This window comes from Garra rufa, chromosome 14, assembly GCF_049309525.1.
Source record: "Garra rufa chromosome 14, GarRuf1.0, whole genome shotgun sequence".
In the NCBI taxonomy this organism is placed as follows: domain Eukaryota; kingdom Metazoa; phylum Chordata; class Actinopteri; order Cypriniformes; family Cyprinidae; genus Garra; species Garra rufa.
In genome coordinates, this window is record NC_133374.1 from 9,431,611 (window position 1) to 9,445,906 (window position 14,296).

General features: G+C 37.8%; 1 protein-coding gene across 1 annotated transcript; it reads left to right on the forward strand.

Moving 5' to 3' along the window:
- The first annotated feature begins 3,173 nt into the window (after positions 1-3,173).
- On the forward strand, positions 3,174-6,942 carry LOC141285346 (sialic acid-binding Ig-like lectin 14). Its single transcript, XM_073818366.1, has 7 exons — positions 3,174-3,259; positions 3,977-4,029; positions 4,185-4,565; positions 4,728-5,024; positions 5,111-5,210; positions 5,427-5,465; positions 5,695-6,942. Exons 2-7 carry the CDS (start codon positions 3,990-3,992, stop codon positions 5,804-5,806), a joined length of 969 nt encoding a protein of 322 aa, XP_073674467.1. The 5' UTR covers positions 3,174-3,259; positions 3,977-3,989; the 3' UTR covers positions 5,807-6,942.
- The last annotated feature ends 7,354 nt before the right edge of the window (positions 6,943-14,296 follow it).

Genomic DNA, 14,296 nt, shown 5'->3' on the forward strand with positions numbered 1-14,296 from the left:
TGTGGGTTCAGTTCTGCTGTACCTCTTTGGTGACGGCATTCGAGGTTTAGAGAATGGCTTGTTTCCTGACACTGCATCTTTTGATCTGGGAACAGAAGTCATGTGTATAAAAGGCAAAGTGATGCTCTGAGTTTTACTAACTTTCCCCCCCTTTTGTTTGATTTCTACTTAGTTTATTTTATTTTCTATTTGATTTGGCCTCCAGTTGAATGGTTTTCACTGCTGACAGCTCCGCATTCCCATGTTTTCTGCATGTTGACAAAAAGTGGTAAACATCGCTGCAGCATATCTCAAAGATATCTAAATCTATATTAAATTATAACCTTTAAAAGAGTACAGAAAATCAGATGATTAAAGATGCAAAGCAGAATGATTCATTTTCAAAAAATGTTTTTTTAATCTAATTACTTTGGCCAAGTCGTGCAGCCCTGTATATGCTGTAGAAATAATTGTAAAGTAAAAATAATAAAAATACAACACTAATTATAAATATAAATATGATATGAATATAATCTATATATACAGTCAAGCCCGAAATTATTCATGACCCTGGCAAATTCTGACTTAAAGTTACTTTTATTCAACCAGCAAGTTTTTTTTAATTTTTATTTTTTTATTAGAAATGACACAGACATCTCCCAGAAGATAATAAGACGATATACAAGAGGCATCATTTTGGAAAAAAAAACTATTACTCATCTTTTATTTACATTTGAACAAAAAGTGGCATGTCATGGCATAATTTTTTAATAATACATTGCACTGTTGCCACTGGAACTTCAAAACATTTAGATATGGTCTTATACCCCTTTCCTGACTTGTGAGCAGCCACAATGCGCAGCCGCAGGTCCTCAGTGAGCTCTTTTGTCTTAGCCATGACTGTCCACAAACCAACAGAGAGCTTCTGTTTTTCACCTGTTGCGTTGATTAAAACAGATGTTCCCAATTAATCAGGGTAATTGGGATGCTTTAGAACAGCTTGGACTATTTGGAATGGTATAGAACTTTGGATTTTCCCATAGACTGTGACAGTTTGCAAAGAGTATGAATAATATTGGACATGCCACTTTTTGTTCAAATGTAAATAAAAGCTGAGAAATATATATATTTTTTTTCACAATGATGCCTCTTGTACATCGTCTCATTATCTTTTGGGAGAAGCCTGTGACATTTCTGGTCACAAAAAAAAAAAAAAAAAAAACCTTACTGGTTGAAAAAAAAGAATTTCGGTCAGAAAAGTAACTTTAAGTCAGAATTTGCCAGGGGTATGAATAATTTCAGGCTTGACTGTATATATATATATATATATATATATATATATATATATATATTGGTTTACCATCATGCCATGTGACCAATAACCAACATTACAAAATCATGAACATGCACTTGAATTGTCAAACTCAAAATCTCACAGGGTAAAAAATATACCTCTAAGGAGCTCAACTGACAAAAACGTTCAGAAATGCCTGGCCTAGAAACATACACAAAAAGTTACCTATGTAGCTTCTTGTATATGATGACTCCAGCAACTATGCAGGCGAGGAGGAACACAAGTGAGGGCGTTAGGATGTAAAGACCAATAGTCTTCAGTTCAGTGAACATTGGGTCTGCTTCATTACGGACAAGGGCTGAAAGGATTAATCATTATCATTAGCAAACTGATCACAACTGATCTAAAAGGCAAGGCAATGATGAAAGTATGAGCTAAATAGGGAAAAACAAAGCACATCCCAGGTAAAAAAGTAATGTACTTTAGTGTATTATAAATATGAACGAAGTACATGAAGTATAAAACAAGTATGCTTCTACTTATTGTGCTTTATTTAAAGAGTATTTAATATGTACTTTTTAAAAGTATACTTCAAAAAATATGTAATTAAGTTCAACTTAAGAGTCCAAAAAGTAAGTATACTAATTTACCAGTAATCAAATTATTTTTTAAATGTACTTTTTGTTAATGTATTTTAAATTGTCTAGAAGTTTATTTTTTTTTTAAGTGTATTAAATTTGACATAGAGTGCCAATTTACTGTACTTATGGAAAGTATATTTTTTGGAAATTAATTGTTAGTATACTTTTTTAAACTGTACTATGATCTCACTTCATTAGAAGTGTGACTTCTGTACACTTACAGTACACTCTTAAATAAGTGTATGAAGCACTAAATATAGTTAGGAAGTGCATTTGAAGATCACTTGAAATATTACAGAGGCATACTAAATTAACAGTTTATAGTAATTAGAAGATAATGATAATGATAGAAGTATGCACAAACTACTTAAACACAACTATATTTGCGCTGCAATGCCTTTTTAAGTGTATTTCCATTAGAATGGCGATACAATGCAATTGTACTGTAAATGTGCTTAATTGCTCATGAATCTTGATTTTCATTAGTGTATTTTAGTGCGCTTGAAGTCTAAAAAAAGTTGTTCCATTTTAGTATACTATTTACACTAGAAGTGTAGTCAAGTAGATGTTAAGTTGAAGTTAATACATAATTGAATACACTTAACTATACTTGGATTTGACGAAAATAGTACACAATGTAGAAAATATACTTTAGTACACATTAATAAAGTAAATTTTTAATATAATTCTTTTTCACCTGGGAATATATTCTGTTTCTGTAAACATTTGTCACCTTTATGTCGTTCCAGGTCCACAGTAAAACCAGCTTCATTGGGAAAGAAATAATGAGAACATTTGTCAAGTTGAATGTACGAAACACACAAATAGTAAATACTTAAAGGCAAACAGAAGCAATGCCTATTGGCATAGGGCTATGTGCGGAATGGCGCGTCATGTGTGCTTAGCCTACTGCGTTTACCGTAAAATGCATTTTTATATGTTAATTTTAATATAGAACATTTTTTTTTTCTTTTTGAGTAGCTGGGATGGTGTCACCTGGGAGTTGGTGCCCTACGCAAACTGCATATAGGGAGCACCGGTACTGATCACAACATTTTCCCTCATTTATTTTCCTCATGCACTTCAGTGATTCAAGTCCCGTTAGTTTTCGATAAAATCAGTTTTGGTTTCTGTTTTGATTTCCATAGACAGTAGATCCTCAAGGTATCAATCAGTAGACCAGATGTCTTTCGATCATTACTGAAAGAGTTTTGAACTACAGAGGGAGCTGTGTAGACGTATTTGAAATGACCCCCATAATATGTTTTCCAAATGCCATTCCAGTTCCTGGAAAATAAGGCGTTTTTTACGACACTTAAGTTTCAAGCCTTGCAAGGTCTTACGAGTAAGTATATTTGTGTTTTCTGGTTTTCTGCGTTCAGCTTGACAAAATAATGTTCTCTATATGTGTTTCCCGATTAACAAGTCGTCCTGTAAATGTGTAACTGATCTACTGTGGACGTGTAGGCGTACATAGCCTCCAACAATCTTGGAACGACAGAAAGTGAATGATGATAGAATCGCATTCAGCAAGATAGACGTAACTTGTAATGCCGAAACTGCATGACTGCAGTAAAGATAGTGTGCGTTTTGACATTTAGATTTCGTTTGGCTAAAAAACCGCAGTGTGCTGTCGTAGACAATAGACATGTAAATAATATTGTTATAGAAAAAGTGTGTATAGCTCAAAAAGTGTTATCTTGATCGGCAAGAGTTGTGATTTTGAAGTTTAGCTGAACCACAAAACCAGTCATAAGGGTCGGACAGGATAGGACAATGTTTGGCCGAGATACAACTATTTAAAAATCTGGAATCTGAGGGTGCAAAAAAAAATAAAAAATAAAATAAAATAAAAAATAAATACACGCCCTTAGAGTTGTCCCAGTTAAGTTCTTAGCAATGCATATTGTTTTGATATATTTACGGTAGTAAATTTACAAAACATCTCTATGAAACATGATCTTTACTTAATATCCTAATGATTTTTCGCATAAAAGAAAAATCGATGCCAAGACATCAATAACATTTGTCTTTATCATTTGGTGTGTTTTTGCCTTTTCAGTTTAGAGTCCAGTATGGCTGTAGAGGCAGGAGTTCTTCTCTACTGGCTTCACAGTATGATTTTAAAGATTTCTTTCCACAATATGAATAAATTATTTACATAATAATGACTAATTTAAAATGTTTTTTTTTTTATTAAAATGAAACTGTTTCAAATGCAAGTTACTTTTTAAGGTTAATTAACTGATTTTATCATTATTGTTTTGCAGTTATTTGCTCAGGTGTGTTTGCAGATGTTTGGAAGGTACATGTAGAGTCTGAAATGGAGGCTCTGGTCTCATCTTGTGTCGTGTTGCCCTGTTCATTCAAATACCCGGCTCAACAACAGCCCTCCGATCGTATTAGAGCTATGTGGCACATGAAAGACAACTGGGATGATATCATTTTTCATAAAGACCATACAAGGGTTAAAGACAGTTTCAAGGGTCGCACAAAACTCCTTGGTTCACTGGGTGGTTCCAACTGCTCCTTGGAGATTGATGAAGTTAGAAACCATGATAACGGCCCGTATTGTTTCCGGGTTGAATTAGAGACATCTCAAAAAGACAAGTACTCCTTTGTGGATAACTGTGTGTCAGTTAAAATGATCGGTAAGTGTTTTGAATTTTCAAACTGTGATTACAACTTCATGTTCAAATAAAATGGCCTAAAATAAGCCCAAATAATGTTTTTTTATGACTAAATAAGTGAGTTCATTTATACTTTTATATACTATGTGAAAAATGTGTTTTGTCATTAAAAATTTCTTATAGAACAAGCAACAAAACCAGAGCTGCAGGCTGAGCAGTCTGTGCAGGAGGGTCAACCTGCAGTCTTCAAATGCTCTGTCCGGCACACCTGTCCATCCTACCAGCCCACTCTCACCTGGAGCCACTCTGGAAAAATCATCACCAGCTACAAGGACATTGGTCATGGAAACTGGGAAGCAGAGTCTCTTCTGACCTTCACTCCAACAAAAGAGGATGATCACTCCTCTGTCACATGCACAGTCAAGCACCATGGGAATGTCAAGGGAGAAAAAACAGCGACTCATGCTATCTTTGTGAACGGTATAACAAAATAACTGTTCTGTGTTTATTAAGTGATAGTTCTCCTTTAAGTAATTAAGTGGTTTTTTTGTTGTTGTTGTTGACAGAACAAGCAAATCACAGCCACATTTTCATACCAATCATCTCTGGTCTTGGAGGTGCTCTTTTCGTTGGATTACTGTGTTCCTTCATTGTTATCAGATACAGGTCTGGAACTGACTTCAACATAAATATCATTGACTAATATTAGAGAACACATGCCTGAAAATAGTTTACACTGTAATTGTGATAAATTACAATGAATTGATGTGACGCCAAATAATTTTTTTCTTTTAAAATATTGCACTTAAGTTACATGTAATAATGTGACATTCCAGTATCTTTTATTACTACTTGATTTTAAATGACTCATATCTTTCCTAGGAAGCGCATAGCAGATCTCCAATCCAGAAATGACATTGTGTAAGTCACAAGTCAGCATTTAGTCTAGCAGTTTTAAATCTACCTGAGAACATGATTGTTTAGACATTTGATTATTCTATTCAACTCTATACTTTTAATTGCACTCATTCATTCCAATGTTGTTTAGATTCTTCATCAGTTATTAATGAACTTGAAGTAAAATAAAAATTAAACAAAATAATACTAACAACAAACTAAATATTAAACTTTGTGTGTGTGTGATCACCAGGTTTCGTTCAGGTGTTGGCAGCAGTGGTCCAGGTGACAGAGAGGAGAGGCAAGTACACGACAGCTTCAAATGCGTTATTATGCAACAGACCAGTACAAAACAGATCCTCTAAAGGAAATATACTGAATCTGGCATGTTTTGGTTTATATTCATGCTGTAGAATTATTTTGTAACTTAAGGAGGAATTAAAGTATTAGGATTGTCCTTCCAGGGCAAATATGGTATTTACGTATGGTATACAGTAGTTGTTTTTTCAATATTGTTTTGATGCAAATATTAAGAAACATGACATCAAATTATATATTTACAAAAACTATTAAACTCAGAAGAGTCTGTGTGACCTTACTGAATTCCTAGCATATATTTGTACTTTAAAATTTGAGGTTGTAATTTTTTAACTTAAAGCACTTAAAGGGGTAATCGGGTGCAAAACTTTTACATGTTGTTTGAACATTAATGTGTGTTGGTAGTTTGTGTGCACAACCACCCTACAATGATAAAAATCCACCCAGTGGATTTTTTTAATCTTTAAAAGTAATATCCCCTTTTTAAAATAAGTTCATTCTTAGCTTTTGATTGACATTAGCGTCTTACCTTAGACCCGCCCTCACCGAGCTGAAACAGTCCAAATACGCTCCTCACTGTGTTGACAGGTGCAGAGAAAGACTCTAATTGTTGGAAAGCAGTAGTCATTTACTCCCGACATCTGAGCCGCTGAAGACGCAGAGGATTAACGTTACTTTAGTTTTTAAATGGAAAGTGCCAATCCCGGTCTACATAAGCATCTATCTTCGTGTAAATCATTATACGTTTTTTTTTTTTTTAATTTATCTTTGCAAATGGCCTTTCTTAATAATGTGCTTGTTGGCAAGTTTCGCTGATAAACGCAGCTAAAGTAAACATAATCCCAGAGAGGGGCAGGACGAGCAGAGCTCCATGGCATTTAAAGGGGCCATGTCTTAAAATGAGCTGAAATTTTGGATAGCTGTTTTTGACAAGGTAAAAGGGTGTTTGTTTACACTACTATTGAGAATTTTTAACCAAAGTATATTACAGACTTTTCATTAAGACCCTACAGAATCATATGAACTTGTGGAAAATGGGCATCCTATGACCCCTTTAAAGTTTTATTTTGTGTCTATTGCTTGTAGAATCACTAGATTTTTATTTTTTATTTCACTGAATTATAAACACAGTATTCATGTTTGTAATCTTTTTTGTGCTTTTGTGTTTTTTGTAAAAGCTGTAAATTCAAATATATTGGTATCATTAAATTTGATTAAACAGCCAAAGCTGTTGTTACATATCCTTATTTAAGTACTGTTTACTAGGGGTGGCACGGTACATGAAAAAAAAAAGAAACGTTCGGTTTGCTCGTCTTGGTTCGGAGCGTGTGTGCCTCACACGGTTCAACGCATGCGCAATGTAGCCTCTTGTACGTAGTGAGTGTCCTTTTTGTGCGAAATAAGAGGTGTGTGTGGACATACAGACAATAAAAGTGGAGCGCTGCAGGTTACGTCACGTGTAGAAATGGCAATTGGGAGAGATAAGGAAGGCTGCCCGGAGTTGGAGGATGCGCCAGCGTCCTATAAGGGGCCGTTCACATGTAGCGTCATTTGCGCACTCAAGTTTGTTATTTCAAATGTGGATGCGCGGTATATGCGCGCTCATAATGGAAGTGACACACTCGTTTTTTCCATCTCAACTTTTCAGAATGCCGCAAGTGCACCGCAGGTCATATGAACCAACCAATCACTTGTTTAAAAGACAGAGCTTAAAGAGTTCCTCTATTTTTCTTTTAAAAGATACTATTTTTGTAAGAGCTACACAGAAGTTGGCTCTTTGATATATGCAAGTTAATTCTTCAGTTCAATCTTTATGTGCAAAAAAGGCACATAAATTCCTGAAGAGATAGCAATACACATTCTCCTGTTATTGCCAAATAAATGAAAAGCATGTCATCAATGTCTTCTCTCTTACTGTATCAAAATCTCACCTAGCTTTCCTCAGAGATGGTCCCAATAATGTGCTTAAAGTCAAGTCAAATTCAGTTTATGCACGATGACATGAATATAACTTTTTTAATACTGTATCCTAAATTGTGGATAATTAAGCTGTATATCATATGCTGAAGTACATTTCTGGAGTGTTAAAGTGATACAAACCGAACCGTGGGTTTTGTGAACCGTGCCACCCCTACTGTTTACACACACACACACACACACACACACACACACTGCAGCTGTGCACTGTGGCGCCTCACAAGTCAGGAAAGAGCTGTAAGACCATATCTAAATGTTTTGAAGTTCCATTGGCTACAGTGCAAAGTATTATTAAAAAATACAAGACGTTCTGCACTGTGAAAAATCTCAGAGGACATTGTCGGAAGCCAAAAGTGACACCTGTGCTGGCCAGGAGGATAGTGAGAGAGGTAAAAAAAAAAAGAAAAAAATGGTCACCACCAAGGCCATCCTGATAAATCTGCTCTGCTGGTGGCAACATCTCGAGGCAGACAGTCAAGCGGACACTGCACGCCGCTGGGTTCCAAGGACACAGACCAAGGAGGGCACCACTTCTCCAGATAAGGCACACAAAAGCCTGCTTGGCCTTTGCAAATGCTCATCTGGACAAAGAAGAAGACTTCCTGTCTTCTGTTTTATAGTCAGATGAAACAAAAATTTTATTGTTTGGCCACAATGATGTAGCCTTCATTTGGCGTAAAGAAGGAGAAGCCTTCAACCCTAAGAACACCATCCCCACTGTCAAACATGGTGGTGGGATCCTAATGTTTTGGGGGTGTTTTTTCAACAACATCAGTTTTTCTGCAGAAAAACTTGGCCTTGGGCACCAGTGGACATTTCAGTACGACAACGACCCAAAACACACAGCAAAAGTAGTGAAGAAATGGTTAGCAGACAAAACATTAACGTTTTTCAGTGGCCCAGACAGAGTCCTGACTTAAATCCAATTGAGAATCTGTGGTGGGAGCTAAAGATCAGGGTGATGGCAAGGAGACCCTCCAACCTGAAAGAGTTGGAGCTCATCGCTAAAGATGTATGGGCAAAAATACCAGTGGAGACATGCAAAAAGCTGGTCAGCAATTATAGGAAGCATTTGAAAGCTAATATTCTTTTTCCACAATGATGCCTCTTGTACATCGTTTTATTATCTTCTTGGAGACGTCTGTGTCATTTCTAATAAAAAAAAATAGCTGGTTGAATAAAAGTAACTTTAAGTCAGAATTTGCCAGGGGTATGAATAATTTCAGGCTTGACTTTATATAAGAAACAGGTTGATGCATTTCCGCCAGTGCCCCAGCTCTTATTATTCCTCCTCTGCCAAAGCTAAAAGTTTCCTTTCTCTGCCCTTTTGGCAAGGTCTCTTACGGCCTTTCCAGAAAGCGGCTGGTTAATTGGGCAACAAAGCAACAGCAGCCTATCTCCACTGGGTAAGTTGTTGCTCTCCATCCTCTTCCTGGCATTCCACTACCAGGTTGGCGTACCATTAACTCTAAGCCCACTTCCAACTTTGAAGTCTAATTAAAGCAAGGACAAATCATATTTTATGCTAGTCATTTTTACTAATCCAGTGATTTGTTAATTAGCTGACATTTTTATTGCATACTAATCACATTTGGCAATGTTGAGTTAGCCACACTTATGTGCATGTTGTCTCAAGGTGTCTCATGCAAAGACACCCAAAAACTTTGGTGCTTTGGGACCTTTCAGAAATTAACACATTTCTGCAATTTACAGTCATTTCTTTAAGTACATTGATATTATGTTAAATAAGAGATATATGTATTATTTTTGTGTATGAACAAATAGTACTTTGTCATTTTATATATAATTTCTTTAAACGGAAAGGTGAGTTTTATTGGCTTGTGCACAAATCTAGTCTCAGTGTCAAGCCAATAGTCTTAGCAAAAGATGGACTGCTGAAGAATTAAGCATGTGAATGTCTCTAGGTTACGTATGTAACCATGGTTCCCTGAGAAGGGAACGAGACACCGCGTCCCCTAGGGGTCGCTATTGGGGAATGCTGCAGCGTGACTGAAGAATGCCTATAGAAAAATGACATGAAATGGCCGGCGACAGCGTATGACGTCACTGCGGCGCGCACGTCGCTGCTGGTGCGTCACTTTCGGGCGACACAGTATAAAGAGTCGCCGATGTAAACACACATCCGCTTCATTGTCTGAAGCTTCTCGTCCGAAGCATGGTAGGAAGCGTAGGGGACGCGGTGTCTCGTTCCCTTCTCAGGGAACCATGGTTACATACGTAACCTAGAGACGTTCCCTTCCGAGGGAACTCTCACCGCGTCCCCTAGGGGTCGCTATTGGGGAACGGTTATACCCATGTCTCCATGCTGAAGGGAGTGCATAGTAGCGAGCACTTAGTGTAAATTCTGTGAAGAATTATCCCTATAGGACGAGGTGACAGCTGTCAGAACGTATCCTCCCCGGCCAAAGCCTGAACTGTTACTCACTTACCTGAATGGGTCAAAGGACCCAGAGCACAGCTCAGGTTGGAATAGGAGATTCCTTCGGAGGAAAGGCTAAGTTAATACTTAGACTTAACTAGAACAGGAACTGCTAGTACTACCGAGTCTAGTTCCCTCAGTGAACTGACTCAGAGATAGCAACTAACAGGCCTGTCCTAAGACAGAGACCGTTCTAGCAGGGGTTACCGTCAGATAACACGCCCTGGATAACAGATGGTCAGGAGATATCTAAGGTGATATCGAGTGGAGTTGGACCCAGGGAGACCGGGGTTTTAAGACCAACTCAAAAAATGGGAACGAAGGACTGCATAACCCATACCATATAGGATTTTAGAAAAGAACCCAGAAACTTGGTGGGAACTTACCACTTATGTGGATTTTAGGAAGTGCACAGGGATTGCGTGCGCACTTACCACTATTGTGGATTTCAGAAAGTGCCCAGGGTTTAGCGTGGGACACTACCATATTAAATGGGATTTAGAGACTGTGTTTCCCCCCTTTTTGGGGGTTTCACAGTTAAAGCTCCAGGCTTGTCAGAGATGACAAGCATTTAGATAGGGGAGGAACCCTCTCTGTTTTAGAGAGGGGAGTAATGCTATTTTCAAAGCAATCACAGATGTTTTCACACTGCATGACTATCTGGGGTAGCATTCCGTCGCTGCTGTGTTCACACTGCACGATGGAGCGGCGACAGGGGGTTTCACACTGCATGACTTCACAATAAGAAAAATCGCCGACAGGTCCTGATATTTAGCATGCCAAATATCTCACGGGTGTCTGCGACACGCCGTCGATTCTCTCAGATCGCGTCTTTGATAGTTCACACTGTGTGATTGCCACTCACGTGAACGAGCACCGATTTGCCTGTGATTTCGGGCAATTGTCGGCGATTTCTCAAAACCTGTTGGCGAGTCAAAATCGGGGCTATAATCATGCAGTCTGAACTCGGCATAACAAGAAGCTAGATTATCAAAAACTACAAGTCGACGTCACTTCCCTGGTTTGGAAAAAGCACATAAAAGTCCTCCTACAAGTTGACATGCACAGAGATGTAGTAGGAGGACTTTTACGTGCTTTTCCCAAACCAGGGAAGTGACGTCGACTTGTAGTTTTTGAGACTAGTAGTTCTCGGGTAAAACGTGTTTTTAAAACACTCATGGTGGACTTACAAATGTTCCGATGCAGTGTTTTGTGAGTACATACATTTACACTACTGTAGAAGTTTGGTAAGATTACTTGCACGTTTAGTGGTGCAATTTGCGAGATACATCAGGGGCCTCATGTACAAAGACTTGCGTTGAATTAATACTAAAACATTGCGTACGGACAAAGCTGTAAATGTGCGTACGCAGTAAAAAAATCAGATGTACGAAACACTGCGTACGCGGAATTCCACGCATAATCTCTTTGTACATCCGAATTAACGTGAATTTGAGCGCACATGCACGAGCGCAAAACCCCTCCCTGCCTCCTCCCCCATATTAATATGGTAATGACTCCACTTTGGCAAAACCAAACGAAAAAGCAAGCAAGAGAAACTTAACAGAATGTGAATTGAAGGTGCTCCTACCCGAGGTAGACCGGAGAAAAACTGTTATTTGCAAGCTTGTAAAAAAAAAAAAAAGATAAAATAGAGTGGGAGAGTTTAGCTAATGCGGTTAACGCAGGGGGGTCTGAACATCGCACTGTGAACGAATTAAAAAAGAAATGGTCCGATGTAAAGGTGCAGGTAAGAGGAGAACAGCGGCGACTTACGTTTCAGCACATCAGTCAGAGTCATAGAGCGGAAGCAGATGAACGTCTTTGTCTTGTAATGGTAAAATATATTGTTGTTTGAATAAGTGCAACGTTGTCTTAAAGTAGGACTATGTCTATAAAGGTTCATATAATGCATCACCACACGGTGTGATGTTGACATAATGTGATTTAGTTTGACACAAAGCAACCGAGTGATCCTTGTCAGCTAGGTAAAATATATTATAAGAAATTTCTATTTTGATTTTATGGCTATCTGCTGAATTTGCTGATACTTGTAAATTACATGATGTAATTTATTAACATTTCATCATATTATATAGCCTATATAGCCATTGAGAGGGACATCCCAGTGGATCACAGTGTTGTTTTAATTAGTTTACATAAGATATATATATATACATAAGATATTTAAATAAGATCCCATCTATATGTATGTATTATCTGTATAAAAGTTATTAATACTTATTAAATATAATATAAGAATATTATTGTGTGTTTTTTTTAGTGGTGGAGGGGTTGGGGGGTGCCCTTTTTTCAGTTTCAGCACATGCCCCTCAAAAGGTCTGTGCCAGCGGAATTTCAGCTGCCCAATCGCCCGCTACAAGTGCGAGAATAGGCATCATTGTATCTGCGCTCTTGGTCAGTTTGTGGGTTGTTGAGGGGGTTAACAGCCATGTCTTTAATGGATAACCGCGGTCTCCTGATAAATAATTACGCTCAATAAAATAAAAAAAAGTAAAACTTAGCTCTTTCCGATTCACGTATCCAAATTGGTCTTCAGATGGCGCCTTTATATAGCAATGTGCGTGCAGTCGATCGCTTAATTAGGAAAACCGGTGATCGCTGCAAATTGCGCTTTGTTTGGCTGGTCAACTGCATGGTATGGAAATCTTATATAGGCTACCTGCTAGACATGCGGATGATCCTGTCCCATACATCTGGCATTGCACGGCTCTTCTCTTTGGAAAGAACCATTTGCCAGGAAACCGAGCGTTATCAGCACCTGTAAGGGAACGGGTAATGTGTGGTCCCTCGCTGTCTCCAAATTTGGACCCAACTCAGCAAAGAGCTCCAAGAGGATAGCTCTTGGAAATCTGAAACGGCTAATAAGCCAGTCATCATCGTGGGTCAGAAAATCACTGTGATCCCTAAAAACGCGTTCCCTTCGGATTTGGCCATTGACAATGTCCTCCAATAAGGCCAACACTGCCATTGCCATAGACTAAGGGATGTATACATTTGCAAATGTTTTTATATGTTCTAAATCACATAATTGGTAGAAAAATATGGTCTCAATTAACCCATTTTATCAATGATAAATTAATAGCAATGTTTTTCACATGTGTTGGTGCGATACATTGTAGTGTGCAATTTAAAATAATTGCCTCTAGGAGTCGCCAAGGGAAATAAAACAAACACACGCACAAAAAATACACGTACGCCAGACATGAAGTTGGCGTGGATCAACGCACATTCTCACGTTAATTTCATCGTTAGTAAATCCAAACGTGAGCGTGAAATCTGGCGCACGCAAAGTTTTTGTGCGTACGCAGCGTTGATACATGAGGCCCCAGATGTTCCATTCACTGCTGTAGCAAGCCATTCGAAAAACTCTGATATCTCCATAAATGTTCGACTAAGGTAAAAAAAACTTTGGATGGGGTATTTATATGGGCTTCGGAGTGCATAGCAATGAAGTCAAATCTACTCCGAACCATCCCTTTAAATGCTCTCAATGGAGCTCTGAGTCCACCAAAGGAAATTGAAACTGTCTTCTGCTAAATCAGATGTTTTTTAAAGACAGTAGTTTTAATCCTGGTCTTGGGGATTCATTGGGGAATATAAATTTATTTCTCTTTGCTTTTTTTATATTATAAATATAATAAGTTAAAAATGAACACCTACACCATGTACTGCAAAATGTAAGAAACAGTGAGCCAAAGTAAAAAAAAAAACGTAACCTACTTTAGTTACAGGATAAAGCTCATATAAGAAGTGCTAATTATCAACTCACTCTTCTTGAACCAAACTGCTGTGTTCTTACTCTGCCATGATCTTACTCTTTCTTACTCCAGCTAATTTGTAGCTCCACTTTTATATAAAATATATTGAAGTATTTAATCATATAGATTTTTGTCTGCAAACAGCACATCCGTACATATTTAGGCTATATAATATTTTCATTCAGCAGGCACCTGGCTTCCGTGCATTAAATCGCCCCTAAATATATCATGCTCGTCCGAATTAATATAGGTTAGGATAAAACGAAAAGTCCAATACCTTGATAAAGTTGGCTTGCCGGTTGACGCTGGTCATTAGGCATATATTCAGCCGAGAAAAA

Excerpts from the sequence above, each read along its gene's own strand:
- LOC141285346 (XM_073818366.1), top strand. The coding sequence starts at position 3,990 with ATGGCTGTAGAGGCAGGAGTTCTTCTCTACTGGCTTCACA. Across the intron at positions 4,030-4,184 it reads TCTTCTCTACTGGCTTCACA|TTATTTGCTCAGGTGTGTTT; the intron begins GTATGATTTTAA and ends ATTGTTTTGCAG. Across the intron at positions 4,566-4,727 it reads TGTGTCAGTTAAAATGATCG|AACAAGCAACAAAACCAGAG; the intron begins GTAAGTGTTTTG and ends AATTTCTTATAG.